Raw genomic sequence first — 18,344 nt, 5'->3', positions numbered from 1 at the left:
CAGGTGGTCAGTCTGGTTTTTAATCCTTTATGGCTTTTTTTCAGGGTAGGAGACTCACATGCAAGAGAAGAACACAAGTTACAAATGCTCAAAAAGGGGTCCAGAACTCTGGCTCATTCATGAGGCCTCTTAGGTCACAGGAAATGCTATTTAAGAAGCAGCTTTTGTGTAAAAAAAAATTATATAAAGTTACAAAAATCCCACTGAAGATATATATACACAGCATAGGTGCTTAGGGGACACAGAAAGCACGTTTCACCTCATGAGGTGGTCAGAAGACCTGCTCTGGTGCCTCGAAGCATTGTCCTGACTGCCCAAGAGCCTGTTGCCTGCTGGTGGGCCCCCAGGGAAAGAGAGGGTTTGGCTGGGCCTGCCCAGCTACCCAGGACGCTGTCACTGCTATTTCATCCTTTGGTACCTTCATCTTTTGGACCTGGTAATCTACGAGCTTTTCTTTGAAAGTCTTAGACCCAGAATGGTCATGTCACCTGGAGAAGACATGGTCTCCAGGAGTGTGAGGTGGCAGTTATGGGCACTAAGACCCACTCTTCTCTTAGATGATAGGGCAAAGGTCAGTTTTTCTCCCTGCTTCAAGAATGAAAACGGATGCTCCTTGAACCAAAAAATCTTGGAAGGATCATTCTCAACAAAAGTGTCTGGCATGAGCAGGGGCACCAATGCAGACAAAAGCCACTGGGGCCTGCTGGGTTGGCCCCACAGTGGTTTCTGTCTTACTTGTCCCCTGTCCCATCCTGTCCCCCCGCTCCTGGCATGAAGTGCTTCCCAGAAATGCTTCCTGGGTAGCAAGGCTCTATCTGCTTTGTCCTTTGTGCTTATGTTTGGCAGAGGTTAAAGGGCTTACGGTCTGTGGGACGGAAATGTGGAGGAGTGGCGGAATATTCACAATGCCCTCCTGTGCAGTGGTTAGAGACGCTAAGCCAAGGGGATCCGTCTTGTGTGCGGGGCTCAGGAACATCCCCTGGGGGCTGTGAGGAGGCCCGCTCTATCAGCAACTCCCGCTGCTGCTTGAGAAGTCACAGCCTCCCCAACACAGCCGGTCCCCTGGCCACGCTCCGGCCAGCGGGTCAGAGTGCAGGAGTGAAGGCCTGCGTGGCTCGGGTTGCCAGGGCAGGGCAGGCCTTCAATCGGAGTCGGAGTCGGAATTCTCTTCTGAAAGAAAAGCAAAGAGGAGGCTTGGCAGGAGTTTCCTGGCCAGTGGTGCCTGGGAGCAGTCTCTGCAGAGGCACAGCCGGGCTGTATGCTGGAGCCCTGAGCTTAGTTAGGCCCCTCTTGCAGCTGACCGTGCTGTGGGTGGGGTCTGCGTGGTATGAGGGCCTGGGGCCCTCCACAGGCAGCTGCTGTCACCTCCAGGGCGCAGTCAACTGGTGGTGGGAGCCCAGATGCCCTTTCCTCTGGGGCTCCAGGCTCCCCTAAGTCTCCTGAGCTGTTCTCACCTGGGGGTGTCAGGGTTGTACATCTGCACCCTAACCCTACCCCGCAATGTAGAAGGACAACGTGAGGACACATATTTTCTTGTTTAAGAAACTCAAATATACTGGAAAATCAGGAAACTTCTTTTTTGCCATTTTATAGTTTCAAACTCCCTTACCCCCAAACTTATTTTACATTATGATCAGAAATAATGGTATGGCTGTGTTGTCACAGATGAAAAACCAGCCATCCAACCTGCAACTTCTTTTCTTTGAAAATAAAATCAGGTAAGGGCACAATAGCCATTTTGAGCTGAAGCATGGTTGGATGGGCCAGAATGTCTGTTGTACTTTTCTTGGATATAAAAAGCAGAACAAGCCTGAGCTTGCCCGTGTTTGCCTGAGCGCAGTGGTGCTAAGGATGAGAGCCCGGTTCTATGGCCCTTAAGCCATGGGCAGGCGAGACTGCACGGGGGCCTGGCTTGGGTCAGGTACCGCTCTGCAGCCCAGTGGGCAGTGCCCAGGAGTGGAAGCGGAGTGGCTGGCTGCCCTGAGGGCTCATCAGGGATGATTTCACTGAGGAGGAGGTGCCAGGCATGCCCTCGGCTTGCCCTTCCTGGAAAGGCTGAGGCCCCAGGGAGCCTGGTGTTTCTCCAAGGGGACCGGCTTTATGATCAGTGCTGCATGAAGGGATATGAGAACCAGGCTGTGAAAATACTTCCTGCCCATGGAGAGAGAAATGCTCCTACTCCAGCCTTAAACCCGCCAAGTGTTCCCAAGGGAGAGCAAGGCCCCGGCCCCAACCATCCTGAGTGATCAGCCCGGTTCCTGGGTGGAAGCTCGCAGGGTGGCCACCCACCTTCCTCCTTGTTGGCTGTGGTCTCATCTGCAGAGTCCCCTTGTTTGAGGAATTTGGCCACGTCATTAAAGATCAGGTAGAAATCAACTGCAAACACGATGGTGGCAAAGAAGCCAAACACCTGAGTGATACAGGGGGACGGGGGGATGGGACATGTCATCGGGAGCTGGAAGTCTCTGGTCCAGGAGTCTGAGAAGCAGCTGCCTCAGCCTCACCACCTGTTTTTATCTGCTCAGATCAGCAGCTTGGATTGGCAGGCACAGGCCCCTCCCATTAATGACAAATAGGAAAATGAGCTGTTAATTTGGTTAGGAGTAGGTCTTTAATTAGAGGACTTTGGAATCCTTGAGATACATATGAAAGCCCAAGGGGCCTAAGCAGGGATAGAACATGCCCCAGATGCTAAGTGGGTGTCCTGAGGGGCATCTGGGGCTTTAGGAGAGGTGGAGTGAACTTGGGCACCCCTCTCCCAGGGGTAGGGCGGCTACTCACCCCGGCTGCTTTGGAAGCGCCGTCCGAGTATTTGGCAACAGCGGTGATGGAGATGGCAAAGTAGATGAGGGCCGCTGTGACACAGCGTAGGAAGTCCTGGGGACAGAGGGGCATGGTCACACTACCCTGAGCTCCCTGGAGTGCACAGCAGGGGAGGGGGCCAGCTGGGAGCCGAGGCAGGGATAAGGGGCTCAGAAGGGCACTGGGTGGCTGAAACGGCCGGAATCCTACTGTTCCCAGAGGAGGATGGCCTGACAGCCTGGACACACCCAGGTCCAGCATCCATGGTGCCCCCCACTCCTGCCCCTGCTCAGGTGCCTCCTGTGGGCTGCCTGCAGCTGAGACTGCCCTGTCCTTGGTCCAGCTGGGCAGCTGCCCTCTGCCCAGTGGACATCAGGGTATGGACCAGGCTGCAGCTCACGCTGGCCTGCCCTGTATGCAGACATCCCCATTTGGCGGGGAGGGAGAAGTTGGAATCCTGTCACCTGCTTCCTTCTGGTTCTCTAATGGGGAGATCTGGCCCTGGGCCGTGCTTTGCCACATACCTGTGGCAGATCCATTTATGTATTATGTTTTCTGCTTACTTGTCCCTAAAATGGGGACACAGAGGGTGCAGCCCATGAGGGATAATGCTGGGTATGAAGTCAAGAGACCAGGGCTCAAATGCAGCCTTTCCTGTCCCTTCTCTCTGACCCATTTCATACAGCAAGAAGTCTGAGGTGGGGCTGTGGGCCCTCCCAGGTGATAAACCAGTTGCTTGAGGGCTGTTCACTGGGGTCTGGGTAAGCCCTGCAAGTCCTCAGTTAACCTGCCCTGCCCCTGTGGAAATGGCTTGAATTCCTGCGGCTGAGGCTCATTCCGGCAGGCCTAGCTGGGAGCACCGGCGCCACCTGGTGGCCAGTAGCGAGGATGCCGTCTGGGGTTCCCTGACTCACAGAAAGACTGGAGGCTCCGGAGGTGCGCGACCTGATCTGGGTCACGTGGCTGCTGAGTGATGGGGCCCGGATCATCTGAAGCCAAGTCTACCCGCCTGGGTCCAACCAACGGCAAACTGCCCCTCCAGCGCATTGATGAAAGGGCGAGGGCCAAAAGGCACAACTCTCTGTGATGGCCAGCCAACCCCTTCCTTCTGGGGCCCAGCCCTCACCATCATGGGCCAGCACAATCCCTGCCACTTGTCATTCAGCTGCATGGCATCAGCAAAGAGGAAGAAGAGGGCCAGCAGGAACTCCAGCAGGGGCGCTGTGAGGAAGGCAGATGCTGAGGACGCCACATAGCAGACAAAGGTGATGAAGGAGAGACCCTGGGGGATCGGGAGAGGAAGTCAGAGGCTTGGCACTTGCCCAGTGCCCCTCTGAGCCTCCCTACAGTCAGTAATAGAGGCGGCTCCCTTAGCAGATGTGATCTGCCTTCATTTGTGCAGCTGCCAGGATTAGAACCGCGTCATGGGGCCCATGCCCATGCTGCCCCCAGTGTTTCTAGGCATGGCCCTGGGTCCTGACCCCATGCCAGCTCCCTGCCAGGACCCAATCGCCGTGTGTCCGGCCCCACAAGAGGCCACCCAACCCTCCACCTCAGCAGGCTCTATGGCAGAATCCACCCAATTGAGATAGTGCCCAACAGGGCTAATCAAACCTAAGCAGTCTCAAAGGCAGCCCACTAAGCCGGAACCAGATTCAAAAAAATCACTCCCAACACAAGATTTGTGTTTTTCACTGAATGTACATTTTACCTGAAAAATAAATAAATCCGAAACTTAGTTAAGGATATGCAGTGTTTAGAGTTGAAATGTACTGATGACTGCAATTTATTCTAAATGTATCAAAAAATAAAATGGATCAATGGACAGATATGTGAAAAATATAGCAACATGTTAACTGTACAATCTAGGTAGTGGGTATATGGGTGTTAACAGAATAACTCTTCCTGCTTTTTAATACATTTGCAAATTTTCATAATAAGACATAAACATCCAGAAGAGGGGTGTTGACACTGACACCTCAGGCCCTGCTGATCTTCGGATGAGCTGCACTGAGGAACTATAAGAATCAAAATGTTTTCTGCAGCCTGGCCCACATATTGTGGTGGGAACTGGTGCTGGTGGATGCCAGAAGCCCCCAGTTATTTCCACAGAGTGTGCACTGCAGGGCAGGCCCAAGTGATGGGGCAGTTCACTGGGCCAGTGCCTGCTGGGGCTTGCGCAATCTCCTGGGATCCTAACAGCCACCCATGTGCCACATGCTGCTCACCGCCCACTTTACAGATGAGAAGACTGAGGTACAGAGAAGTGACGTGATTGCTCAGTGTTATGCAGCTAATAAGAGGGCACCAGAATTTGAACCCAGACCTGGCTGACCCCACAGATGGAGTTCTCAAGTAAGCCTGCCCTGGGGCTACTGGCTTTTATCTGCTCTGGTTTCTGTCACTGTGGCTAGGTTTGAACATGTCCATGGCTGAGTAGTTTGTAATGGGGCCCAGGAGCAGGGCCCAGAGACCCCGTAGGGATGCCTAGATGCCCCACAGGAAGCACTGTGGTTGCTTCAAATGAGCTGCAGAAATCCCAGGGAGTCCCCAGGGCACCCACATCTGCCCTGAACATGGCCATGGGGGTAGCTGAGCCCAACTTGAATGGATGGGAAACTAAGGCAGAGGTAGCTGAGAGGCTGCCGTGGGACCCTGACCTGGCCTGTCCATAGCTCCTGTTTTACTTCCTCTGTGGTGGGCTGTTCTTCTGTCCCTCCCCTTCCTGAACCTCATCCCCAAAGCCTGACTCTGAGGATCCCCCTCTTGATTCCTATTTCCTCATCCCCCATTTCCTGGTAGCCACTTCTTCCCCCTTTCTGTCCACGTCAGCCTCCCCATGTGCTTGGGCCTGGGGGCAGACAGGAGATGACCAGAGACAGGAGTGACCTGGAGTGGCTCCCCTCCTGTTGTCAGTGCCCACTGCTCACCCTTCCTCCCCACTCCTCATCTTCCTCAACCAAGATTCCTGACACCCAGCTATGTCCCAGACCTACGAGGTGGGTCTGACTGGGGTGGGGTGGGGGTCTCCTCAGTGAATGATGGATTGATCCAAGGCCTCTCCCCAAAAGCTCCCACCAATCTCTGGAGTGGCCAACTAGGAGGTGACCCCTTGGAGTGAGGGCTGTGGGTCCTGGGCCCTGGTGCCTTACTTGGGAGTTGGGCAGGTGCTGGGAGTTGGGCTGACCCTAGGCACTCAAGAGGTGGTAGGACTGCTTCCTGCCACCTGCTCCGGGTAGAACAAAGGAGAGGTCTGGGTAGAATCCTTTTTTCTCTGGCCCCCATCTCCCTCTTTGCTGTCTCCCGAACTTCATCTGATTCACCTGTCAAATCACCTTGATGCTCGGGCCTCACCTTTCTTATTAGCAAAGTGGGAATAAAGGCGGGCTCTAAAGTTGCTGGGGATCTAAGTAGTAAGTGCCTCCCCTATCCCGCTTCCCCTTTGCCTGGCTTCTTCCTCACCTTCCCTCAATGGAGGCCCAACACCAATCCCCACCCTACACGCGGACAATGCCGGAGTTTTCAGTGTCCCGAGGACAAAGGCTTGATGGGCCGGGGTGGGGGATGTGGGAAGGAGGAAGAAGCTCAGCGGGGGCGGGGCGGCTGGATCCCAGCGAGTGAGGGGAGGAGGTGGATGAAGTCACCCCGCTGGGCTTCCGCCCCCGCCCCTCTTCCTGCGCGCCCCCCACAGTACTGCTCCGGCCTCACCCAATCCCGGGGGGTCCCCTTCCCACTCTCTGCTGTACCCCTCCCAGCTGGTTGCACACTACTCCAGTCTCCGCCTCGCAGCTCGAGGCCCGGCCGGCCCTCCCTGCGCCCAGGAAAACGGGCAAGGGCGCTCCGACCCGGGGGGTCGTGAAGGGGCCCAGAGAGGGTGGAAGCGCTCGAGGTCACACAGCGCCGGGCTGCGCTTCCAGTGGCCAGGACGCGGCGTCGTAGGACCCCTCCCCAGGCTCCCCTATGGTCCCCAGCTTTGCACTCGCGGGTAAAAAACCCGGGAAGGCCCTGGTTCGGGCTCCGCCCCGTCTCTAACCCACGCGCTGAACTTCAGTGAGTCTGTCCGAAGCGTGGGCAAGTTTGCCCAACTTGGCACGGCTCCGAGAGGGGTCGGCCGGGCACATCTGGACAGCCGTACCCGCCTCGCGAGGGGCGCCGCCCAGGGGGCCGGCCGGTGGGGGTCGCGCCGCGCCGCACTCACCGACTCCGCCAGCAGGAGGCGGCCTTTGAGCGAGCAGAGGAAGGCGCGCGCTGGCAGGAGGGCGCGGAGCCCCGGGACGGGCGCGCCGGGCGGGGAGCGGCCGGCGGGGTCGGGGTCCGGGTCGGGGTCCAGGTCTGGGGGCCACATGGCGACGGCGGCACGGACAACGCTTGGCCTCGCTCCCTCTGCCCGCGAACCCGGGAGGGAAGCGGAAACCCAGGCTGTGCGGAAGGAGAGAAAAGGCAGGCGAGCTCAGCGGTGGGGTGCATCCCCTCCCCGCCCCGCCCCCGCCCCGCCTCCCCTCTTGCCCCCTCCTCCTCTCCTTCCCTTCTTCCCCTCTTCCGCCCTCCTTCCTCCTCCTCCCTTCGGACCCGGGCTATCCAGGCTGCTTGGGCCCGTGCTGGTCCGGACCCGCCGCTGTGCTGGCCTGGGGCCTCCTCAGACCCCACACATTCTTCTCTCACCCCTGTCCTGGCGGTTCGAGACCTTTTTGCCACCCCTGAACACCCGTCGGAGCTCCCACCCATCTCTTCTTGCCTTGAAGGGTTCTCTACACTCGCTGTCTCCCGGTCCTAGCTTCATGCATATGTGCACCTCCGGGACTCAGGACACTAGGCATCCAACAGCGAGACTGCCTAGTCCTGTGGCTTGGACCTCGCTGTCAGCTCCCGACCCCACTTCCTCTCTCTTTCTCCCCTGGAGACCCCTCAGCCCTCCCAACCTTGGCCAGCCCAGCCTCCCCTGCCAGCATCTGTTGGCTGCCCCAGGCCTGGATTCTGCCATTCCACCCCACTTATCCCGGAGGACACCCACCCACACCTCTCAGCCACAACACAGCACACACCACCCCCGCCCCCCCCCCACACCCTCTTGGGCCTCTGCAGTTCAGTGTGACCAAGACCCAGCGCATGACATTCTCCCTGTGCCTGCGCCTCTGCAAGGGGCACCGCCATTCATCCTTCCACCCCAAGAGCCAGAGTCCCTTGGCGATTGCCCTTGTTTTCCCTCACCCTCACCATCAATCCATCAAGGCAGCACATCTTCTCCTCCTACGCTTTCATCAAGGTCCACTTCTCACCACCATCATGACCTCCACTAGATCCCAGACCACTCCTGTCTTCTCCCTGTCTTGATCTGAGGAAGCAGCCAGAGGGATGCTTAAGTCCTCAATCATGGTCCCCTCCATCCACTCACCAATGGAAACTTGGGAGCTTTACATCTTGCTTGGTAGGGGGTCTTGGTATAGGGACTAAAAACATAACCCCTTACTGCCCTGTACTCTCTGTCTCTCTCACTGATGTGCCTTCTCACAGTTTCTTGAACAAACCAGACTCCCTCCTGCCATGGGGCCTTTGCACATGCTGACCCTTCTGCCTGAAGTGCTGTTTTTCCAGATTGTTATCTGATCAGTTCCTCTTTAGTCTTCTGTGATCATGATGCAGCATCACTTCCTCAGAGAAGACTTCACTGACCTCTCCAGCTAGGTAAGAGGCACTTATTCACTCATTTATTTATTCATTCAACAGCAGAGCTAGAAGCCCAAGATGCGGGGAAGGCCCAGGTTATTTGGGGGTGGGTGGACATGGATAAACACTAAGTGTGTCCAGAGAATCCTGAATAAGATGATTGCTGCTCAGAGGTGTTTGGCAGGTTCGGAGGGCAGCCCGGCAGCCTGGGTGGGAAAAAGGACTGAGCTAGCGGCCAGCAGGAAGAGATAGACTGTGGGTGCCCAGGCCCTGGTGTTTGGAATTTACCCCACATTTTCTGAGGGGAGGCCAGGTGAGGGTTAAAACGGAGGCCCACCTGATTCTGACCTGTGCTAATTCAAATGTGGCTCAAAACTATACCACTCAGTAATGAAACAACCCGGGTGATTTTAAAACGGGGCCAAAGATTTGAACACACAATTCAACGAAGATGTATAAACTTCCAATAAGCACATGAAAAGATTCTCAACATCAGTAGACCTCTAGAAATGCGAATTAAAGGCACAGTGAGATACTATACCTATTAAGATGGCTTAATAAAAAGGGAAGCTACTATTTAAGTGCTGGTGAAGATGTGTAGCAGCTGGAACTCTCAGGCACTGTTGACCCAGGTGTCAATTGTTACTACCAGTTTGGAGCTGTTTCTTAAAAAGTTAAACAGCGGCCTACCATATGACCCAGCCATTTTACTCATAGGTATTTACCCGAGAGAAATGAAAGCACATGTGTATACAAAGGCTTGTATACCAATGTTCACAGTGGTTGTTTTTAATAGCTTAAAGTGGAAACCACCGGTGTTTCAACAGGGGAAAGGATACACTAACTGTGGGACATCCATACAAGGGAATACTTCTCAGCAATAAAAAGGAATAAATCATTGATAAATGCAACAATATGGATGCATTTTGCATATATTATGTTGAATGAAAGAAGTCAGACTCAAAAGGGTACATACTCTGATTGCATTTTTATGAAATTGTAGAACAGGTGAAACTAAGCTATGATGGCAAATCACATCAGTGGTTACCTGGGATTGGGGCAGGAGGAAACTATCTGGGGTACTGGAAACGTTCTTTATTTTGACTGGGGTGGTGGTTACATGGCGACATACATTTGCCAGAACATATCAAACTGTGCACTTAACATGGGTGCATTTTATTTCATGAAATTTATATCTCAGTTTACTGAAAGGGTACTGAGAAAAAGAAAATACAGTGACAGACTAGAGTGGCTGAGAGGGCCCAGGGAGAGGGCAAGTAGAACGGGGTAGGTGACCTTGATTGAGGGGACTGGATACCCGTGACCCTGTCCATCGCACCACAGGCTGTGAGCTCCCTGGGGACTGGCCCCAGCCCAGAACCTCTCACAAAGGATGGCGCCTGGGAATGTGTGCTGTGGGATGAAGGAGCGTGGCTTTGTTCCCTTTACATTCTTTGTGTAAGGAATATTTTCCATTCTCGTCCAGTGATTTATTTTACTCTTTCAGTTATAATTATTAACAAATACTGTCGTGCTTCATTTTAGTGGTTGTTGTTCCATCTTTGGCCATTAGGCGGGCTCCTGTGTACGTAAAATGCCCCATCTTTTTATTTTTTCCCATTTCCTTATTTTCTGACACTTTAAGATGCTTCAGGTGCATTTTGTATTCTCCCCACCCCAGGACTAGAATGAGCCTTTTCTCCAAGAAGCTCCACTACTTTTTATTGGAGGATGGTATTTAGAAACCAAAATCTTTCCAGGCAGTTTTAATTTGCATTTCTCTCGTTCTGAGTGGATTGAGCACTTCCCTCCTCCCCCCCCCCCCCCCCCCCCCCCCCCGTGTGAGAGCCATTTGCATTTCCTTTTCTGAGAACTGACTTTTCACATACTTTGTATATTTTTGTATTAAATTGTTGGTTTTAAAAAATTGATAGATAAGAATGCATATGTTCAGAAAATTAGTCCTTTTTCTGAAATGTGAGAATGTGAGTTATGAATATTTTTTCCTGGTTTGTCATTTGTCTTTTACTTTGAGTTTTTACAATACAGGTTTTTTTTTTTTTTTTTTAGAACCTGCTGATTTTCTCCTTTAATCTATAAATGCTGTGAAGAACAGTAGTGATTTTCCTAATGCTCACCGTCTTTAGAGTTGTGGGATGTGCCTTTCTTGGTCATGGGTTGTCTTTTTGAAAAACCTCTGGATTCATTTTAGTAGTATTTTTATTTGGGATTTTTGCCTTTATTTTCATAAATAGAATTGGCCCGTAGTTTTTGTTTCATTTTATTATTTGTGTCATCCTTTATTTAAGTCTTTCTTGTTTACAAACTAAAGCACTTACAACCATTTCGGACACATTCCAAAACTATTGCTCTAGTTTTTTATCCATTTCTTATTAGCTCATAGTTTCAGTTTTAATTTCCTCTCTGATCCATGAATTTTTAAATAATGTAAAGCGGCATTTAAAGATTTTTAATTAGATAAATTTTTGGCTATACTTTTGTGGTTAATTTCTAATTTTATTATTTTTCTTCAGAGAATAGGTCTGTATGTTCTGCTTTTTGGAATTCATTGAGATTTTCTTTGTGTCCTAATGGTCAATTTTTGTAAATGTTCCTTTTGTGTTTAAAAAGACTGAATATTGTCTCTTAGTTGGGTACAAAATTTATCTACATATCATATATTTTGTTAATTATTAATTTAAACCCTCTGTATACTTATCCTTTTTTTTACTTGATGTCTTGACTTATTAAAACAGGATGTTAAAGCTACTTATTAAGGTTTTAGATTTATTACTCTGTTCTTGCATTTCTAATAGTTCTTGAGGCTTTTTTAATTTTATTTTAAGCTATGGTCTTAAATGAACAAATATATTTTGTTCAGTAGAGGTAGCAATTAAGAGCATAAGCCCTGGGTTTAAATCAAGGTTATACCACTCTTTTTTTTTTTTTTAAATTTATTGGGGTGACAATTGTTAGTAAAATTACATAGATTTCAGGTGTACAATTCTGTATTACATCATCTATAAATCCCATTGTGTGTTCACCACCCAGAGTCAGTTCTCCTTCCATCACCATATATTTGATCCCCCTTACCCTCATCTCCCACCCCCCACCCCCCTTACCCTCTGGTAACCACTAAACTGTTGTCTGTGTCTATGAGTTCTTGTTTCTCATTTGTTTGTCTTGTTCTTTTGTTGTTTTTGGTTTATATACCACATATCAGTGAAATCATATGGTTCTCTGCTTTTTCTGTCTGACTTATTTCGCTTAGCATTATACTCTCAAGATCCAACCATGTTGTCAAAAATGTTTATACCATTCTTCTTGTTCTCAGTTTCTCCATCCACAAAATTGAGATAATAGTAGTACCTAAGTCATATTCTTATTGTAAGGATTAAATGAGTTAATATATGTAAGTATCTTAAAATAGTGCCTGGAGTATTGTAAGGTTTTATTAATTCTTTTTTCCTAGTGAACGCTTTTAGCTTTGAATTCTATTTCATTAATATTAATTTCACCATGCCTACCTATTTTTTGTTAGCATTTACCTGGTATATCTTATTTACATTTTTATCATATAAGCATTTAATGCTATAAATATCTCTCTAAGTACTACTTTAGTTTCAGCTCACATATTTCGATATGTTGTGTTTTCATTTTTGTTCATTTCAAAATATTTTCTAATTTCTCTTGAGACTTTACCTTTGACCCACAGATTGTTTGGCAGAGTGTTGTTTAATTTCTAAACATTTGGAGATCTTCCAATTATCTTCTGTTATTAATTTGCAGCTTAATTCCATTATGGTTAGAGAACATACTTTGTATGATTTCAGTTCTTTTAAATGTATTGAGGTTTGTTTTATGATTCAGGATATGGTCCATCTTGGTGAATGCTCTATGCAGTTGAAAAGAAAGTGTATTTATTTGTTGAGTGAAGTGTTCTATAAATGTCAGTTAGATTCAGTGGATTGGTGGTGGTGTTTAGTTCTTTTATATCCTTGCTGATTTTCTGTATACCTGTTCTGTTAATTATTGAGAGAGAAAAGTTGATGTCTTCAACAGCAGTTGTGGATTTGTCTATTTTTTTTCAGTTCGATCATTTATGCTTCATGCATTTTGAGGCTCTGTTGTTAGGAACATTTAGGATTGTTATATCTTCATAGGGTTAATTGATCCTTTTATCGTTATGTACTATCCCTGGTTATTATCTTTGCTTTATACTGTATTTATTTTGTGATATTTATATAACCGTTCTGGTTTCTTTTGACCGGTGTTTGCATGGACTATCTTTTTCCATCCTTTTGTTTTTAATCTATTTATATTTAAGGTGGGTTTCCCACAGATGACATATAGTTGGGTCTTTTTTTTTAAGTCCGTCTGACAATTGATGTATTTTAATTGGTGTGTTTAGATCATTTACATTTAATGTAATTATTTGTATATTTGGATTTAGGTCTACCATTTTTTTTTTATTTGTTTTGTTTGTTCCTTCTGTTTTTGTTCTCATTTTTCCTTTCCTGCCTTCTTTTGGATTATTTGAACATTTTTTTTAGTATCTCATTGTAAGTTATCTATTGAGTTTTTTACTCTCTTTGTACAGTGTTTTCTATAGAGATTTCCATATACATGTTTAACTTTTCACAGTCTACTGAGAATTAGTATTTTACCACTTCAAATGCAATGTAGAGACCCAACCACCATATAGGTTCTTTTATCCTCTACTCTTTTTGCTGTAGTTGTCATATGTATTACATCTACATACGTTGGCAGTCTCATCAGATGCTATGATTTTTGCTTTTAAATATAAAACATTTGAAAGAATCTGAGGAGAAGAATATTCTATTCATCCAGATACAGTAGTTCCCTCTTATCCACGGTTTCACCTTCCACATTTTCGGTTTCCTATGGGCAACTGTGGTCCAAAAATATTAAAGGGAAAAGTCCAGAAATAAACAATTCATGAGTTTTAAATTGTGTGCTGTTCTGAGTAGTGTGATGAAATCTTGCACTGTCCGGCCTCATCTCATACAGATACAAAAAAAGGGGGGAGGGGAATGTTTTTTAACTTGTAATGAGAACTTTTAGGATTTCCTCTCTTAGCAACTTTCAAATATGTCATATAGCAGTATTAACTAGAGTCATCATGTTATACATTACATCTCAAGTACTTATTTAATCTTATAATTGGAAGTTTTTACCTTTTGACCACCTTCATCCAATTCCCAATCCCTCCTACCCCCGCCTCTGGTAACCACAAACCTGATACTTTTTTATGAGTTTTTTTTTCTTTTTAGACTCTACATATTAAGTAAAAGCATATTAAGTAAAAGCATTAAGTAAAAGGCAAAAGCATATTTGCCTTTTTGTCTGACCTAACTTCACTTAGCATAACGTCCTCAAGGTCTATCCATGTTGCTGCAAATGGCATGGTTTCCTTCTTTTTTAATGGCTGAATATTCCATTGTGTATATGTGCCACATTTTCTTTATCCATTCATCTGTTGGATAAACACTTGGGTTGTTTCCATGCCTTGGCTATTGTAAATAACTCTGCAATGAACATAGGGGTGCACCTAGCTCTTCAACTTAATGTTTTAGTTTCCTCTGGATATATACCCAGAAGCAGAATTTCCGGGTCATATAGTAGTTGTATTTTTAATTTTTTCTGATATTTACTATTTCTGTTGCTCATCCATCATCCTTGGAATTTCATGTTTCCGTCTGATATCATTTCCCTCTGTCTAAAGGACTTCCTCTGGCAGTTCTTTCAGAGCAGATCTGCTGGTGATGTGTTCTCTTAGTTTTCCACATTTTGAGAATATCTTTATTTTGCCTTCGTTGGTGAAGGGTATTTTCACTGGATATAGAATTCTGTTTTTGACCGTTATTCTTTCAACACATAAAAACTGTGCCACTTCCTTCTGTGCTCCATGTTCTCTGATGAGAAATCCTCAGTCGTTCAAATTGTTCTTTCCCTATAAGTAGTACATCGTTTTTCTCTGGCTACTTACAAGATTTTTTTCCCCCTTTATCTTTAGTTTTCAAAATTGGATTATGATATATCTAGGCATGGATTTTTTTAGTTTATTTTGTTTGTTTGGAATATACTGAACTTATATCTGTAAATTTATGTCTTTTGTCAGTTTGGGGAAGTTGTCAGCCATCATTTCTTCAGAATGTTTTTGTCCCATAGTCTTTCTCCTTCTGGGAATCCAGTGATACAAATAATTGAACCTTTTGGTATCATCTCTAAAGTCCCTGAGGCTCTGTTCATTTTTTTCAATCTTTTTATTCTCTTTTGTGGAGATTGGATAATTTCTATTGATCTATCTTCAAGTTCACGAATTCTTTCTTCTGGCATCTTCATTCTGCTATTAAGCACATCCAGTGAGTTTTCAAATTTTGGTTATTGTGAATATTCAGTTCTAACATTTCCATTTAACTTTTTTATACCTTCTATTTCTCCACTCAGACTTTCTATCTTTCCATTTATTGCATTTATTCTTAGAGCATGATTGTAATAATTTCTTTCAAGTCCTTGTCTAATCATCCCAACATTTGTATCATTCTTGGTGAGGTCATAAGGGTGGGGCCCTCCTCCAACAGGATTCGTGTCCCTATAAGAAAAGACAACAGAGAGCTCATTCACACTATTTCATCATAAATGCACAAAGGAAAGGTCACGTGAGGACACAGAAAGAGGCTGTCTGCAAGCTAGGAAGAGAGTCCTCACCAGAAACTGAATTTGCTGGCACCTCTTTTGGACTTCCAGCCTCCAGAACTGTGAGAAAATAAATTTCTGTTGTTTAAGCCATCCAGTCTTAACCTTAATTATATTCTTAGAGGCCCCATTTCCAAATATGGGAGGTTAGGGCTTCAGCATGTGACTTTTGGGGGCGGGGGGACACAAATATTCCGTCCGTAACAAGTAGGAATAGAGGGCTTCTCTTGGATCTCATTCTGTCCACACCCAGTACATAGTTCTGGATTTTGTATTGTCTGGGAGTCTAGGCTAGAGGAAAAATAAAATGGTGAATTCACTATTGGTTCAATAGTACTTTAAATTCTGGTCTCCTTCTCCAAACTGCTTGCTGCTATTTACTTTTGAGAAATCCCAGAGAGCTGTTCCATACACTGTCCAGAGTGTTTCATTAGTATTAAGTCAGAGAGATAAGGTGGCATATATCTATTTCATCTTCTTAGAACTGGCTTTATGAAAGCATTTTATTTTTAACTATCTTGTGTCATTTTATTCTAGGTGTATCTCTTGGTGGTGTTGTCTGTTGATTCTCTTTTCCCTCATAAGGTGTTGAGATTTTTTTCGAGTTCTTCATATGTCAAGTAATTATTGATTATATCTTGGACATTTTGAACATTATTTTATGAATTCTGGATTTGTTGGACTCCTACAGAGAATATTGTTTTCATTTTTGTTTTTTTTTCCTTGTTAAAGCAGGCAATCAACCTGGTTAGATTCAGGCCACAATTTCCTCCCCACCATTGGACTGTAGTTCAGTGTCAGTTCAGTTTTCAAAAGCTTTGTAGTGCTAGTCTGGGATAAATCCCACTCGATCATGATGTATAATCCTTTTAATATGCTATTAGATTTGGTTTTGTACTATTTTGTTGAGGATTTTTCCAGATATTGGTGTCCAGTTTTTTTTCTTGTGATGTCTTTATCTAGCTTTGGTATCAGGATAATGCTGGCCACATAGAATGAGTTAGGAAGTATTCCTTTGTCTTCTATTTTTGAGTTTGAGAAGGATTGGTATTAATTCTTTAAATGTTTGGTGGAACTTACCATAAAGCCATGTGGTCCTGGACTTTTATTTGTTGGGAGGTTTTTGGTTACTAATTTGATCTCTTTACTCGTTGTTCTGTTGAGATTTTCTATTTCCTCTTGAGTGAGTTTAGGTAATTTGTGTGTTACTGGGAAGTTGTGCATTTCATCTAATTTGTTGGCATATGTTTGATGCTGTGATGATGTCTCGGGGTTGGGACAGGAGAGAATGGTAAAGACAAAAAGTAGTAGTAATGGTTGAACAGCACTGAATGTACTAGATATCACTAAATGGTAAATTTTATCTGTATTTTACCATAATAAATTGTTTTTAAGTTGATGTACCTAAGGCTGAGGTGTAATTTTTTCATTTTCTTCACTTTGCTTTTTAAAATAGCCATATATAAGATTTGACAAAAGGAAGTCCCCTGAGAATTAAAAAAAAAATTTGCTACACTATGTTTTTTTTTTTATTTTTTTAGCAAGTGTTTGTCACAGTGATCTTGGTGTCATTACCTGTAAAGAAAAGAAAGTTGTCTTTTGTTTGTCTTCTCACTCAACCACCCTTTCCCTCAGAACTTGGGAGGTACTGTTTGTTTTCGAATATCCAGATTGCCTTTGATGTTCGGTTTTGTTCTCTTGTCAGTAACATCTTTGTAGTCTTTCTCTCACTCTGGAAGCTTTTAGGATTTTTTAAATCTTTAGAATCTCATATTTCACCAAGAATGTGGATGTGAGGATTCTTTTCCAGTAAACCTGGCTCAACACTTGGTGGTCCCTCTCTATCTGAAGATTGCAGCTCTTAGCCAAAGGAAATGTTTTCCTGTTTCGTGGGTGGTTCTTTCCCCTTTCTCTGTTCTCACCTTCTGGAATCCCTTGGAGATAGTTGTTTGACCTCCTGAATCTAGCCTCCCTGCCTCTCTTAATTTCTTCTATAAATCCCTCCTTGTCTTTTGGCTTTCCTTTCTGGAAGATTTCCTGGACTTTATTTTCCAGATGACTATTTGTCCATTCTATCGTTCAGGCTTTATGTTACATTTAAAAATCTGCCAGTTGTTTCCCCACACCCCCAAGAACTGTTAGCTTATTGTCCTTTTTTACAGTCTCTTTTGTTTTAAGGATACAGTGTCTGTCTTTATTCTGAATGTATTAGGACTTTTCGGAATCTATATTTTGACCAGATCCATATGTAATAATGCCCCCCTCCTGGGCCATTCGCTGCTACAGGTAGATACCTAGTGTAGTTGTGCTCTGAAGGGGCATCTTCCTGCAGTCTCTGCTGACATGTCCTGGTCCCAGGTTCCCTTCGCAGCATGACAGGTGGCTGTGTCCAGTCCTGCTCAGCCCCAGCCCAGCCCATGCTTCATGCCTTCTCTGTCTTGGTGTGGAAAAACCCTGTGTGCTTCAGAGAGCTGCCCCCAGGTGTGAGAGGAGTGGCCACACAAAGGACTTTAGCAAGGTCCACCGCTTTCCTCTGGATTTTGAGCACAGTCATGTTTAGCTTCCCTTTTTCGATGAAACTTACATACAATGTAATACACAGATCTTAAGTATACAGTCAAATGTTTGACAAATGTATACATCTGTGTAACCAGTTCCCCCAGTGAAGATATAAAACTTCATGTCCCCAAAAGTTCCCTCATGCTCCTTTGTAATCAGTCCCTACCCTGCACTTCCTGAGGCAACCACTGTTTCTGTTTCTTTTACTATATTTTCCTGTTCTTGAACTTCATAGACATGGAATCATATGGTATAGGCTTCTTTTGTGTCTGGTTTCTTTTCACTCAATACTAGTATGTGAGATTCATCATTATGAATTTTTCACCTTTATCATCATTCATTATCATGTTGTATTAGTAGCTTATTTTTTATTGCTGAGTGTGAATGTAGCACAGTGTATCTCCTTAAAAAATTTGGGCTCTTTCTAGCTTTTTGGCTATTATGAACATTCTAGTATATCGTTTCTCTGGGCTAAATACCTGAGTCATATGGCAGGATAGTGTGCAGTTTTGAATTTTCCCTAGAATGTAATAAACCCCTTTAGTTGTTCCCACTTTTAGTAGGGTTGCCTCACCCTGCTTGGCCTGCAGGGGGTGGTG

At 45.8% G+C, this 18,344-nt stretch overlaps 1 protein-coding gene across 1 annotated transcript; it reads right to left on the bottom strand.

Moving 5' to 3' along the window:
• On the bottom strand, positions 1-7,243 carry CMTM3 (CKLF like MARVEL transmembrane domain containing 3). Its single transcript, XM_033127975.1, has 5 exons — positions 7,001-7,243; positions 3,929-4,084; positions 2,782-2,877; positions 2,290-2,410; positions 1-1,170 (listed from the first exon to the last, which is right to left on the bottom strand). Exons 1-5 carry the CDS (start codon positions 7,145-7,147, stop codon positions 1,142-1,144), a joined length of 549 nt encoding a protein of 182 aa, XP_032983866.1. The 5' UTR covers positions 7,148-7,243; the 3' UTR covers positions 1-1,141.
• Between the last annotated feature and the right edge of the window lie 11,101 nt (positions 7,244-18,344).

This window comes from Rhinolophus ferrumequinum, chromosome 15, assembly GCF_004115265.2.
Source record: "Rhinolophus ferrumequinum isolate MPI-CBG mRhiFer1 chromosome 15, mRhiFer1_v1.p, whole genome shotgun sequence".
NCBI classification, from domain to species: domain Eukaryota; kingdom Metazoa; phylum Chordata; class Mammalia; order Chiroptera; family Rhinolophidae; genus Rhinolophus; species Rhinolophus ferrumequinum.
Note: the sequence above shows the minus strand (reverse complement) of the source record. Positions and strands in the feature narration are given on the sequence as shown.

Bases quoted from the DNA above. Each gene is read 5' to 3' on its own strand.
- CMTM3 (XM_033127975.1), bottom strand. From the start codon at position 7,147: ATGTGGCCCCCAGACCTGGACCCCGACCCGGACCCCGACCCCGCCGGC. The intron at 2,878-3,928 runs GTGAGGGCTGGG...CTCTGTCCCCAG, and splicing joins GATTGTGCTGGCCCATGATG to GACTTCCTACGCTGTGTCAC. The intron at 1,171-2,289 runs GTGGGTGGCCAC...CTTTTCTTTCAG, and splicing joins CACAGCCAACAAGGAGGAAG to AAGAGAATTCCGACTCCGAC.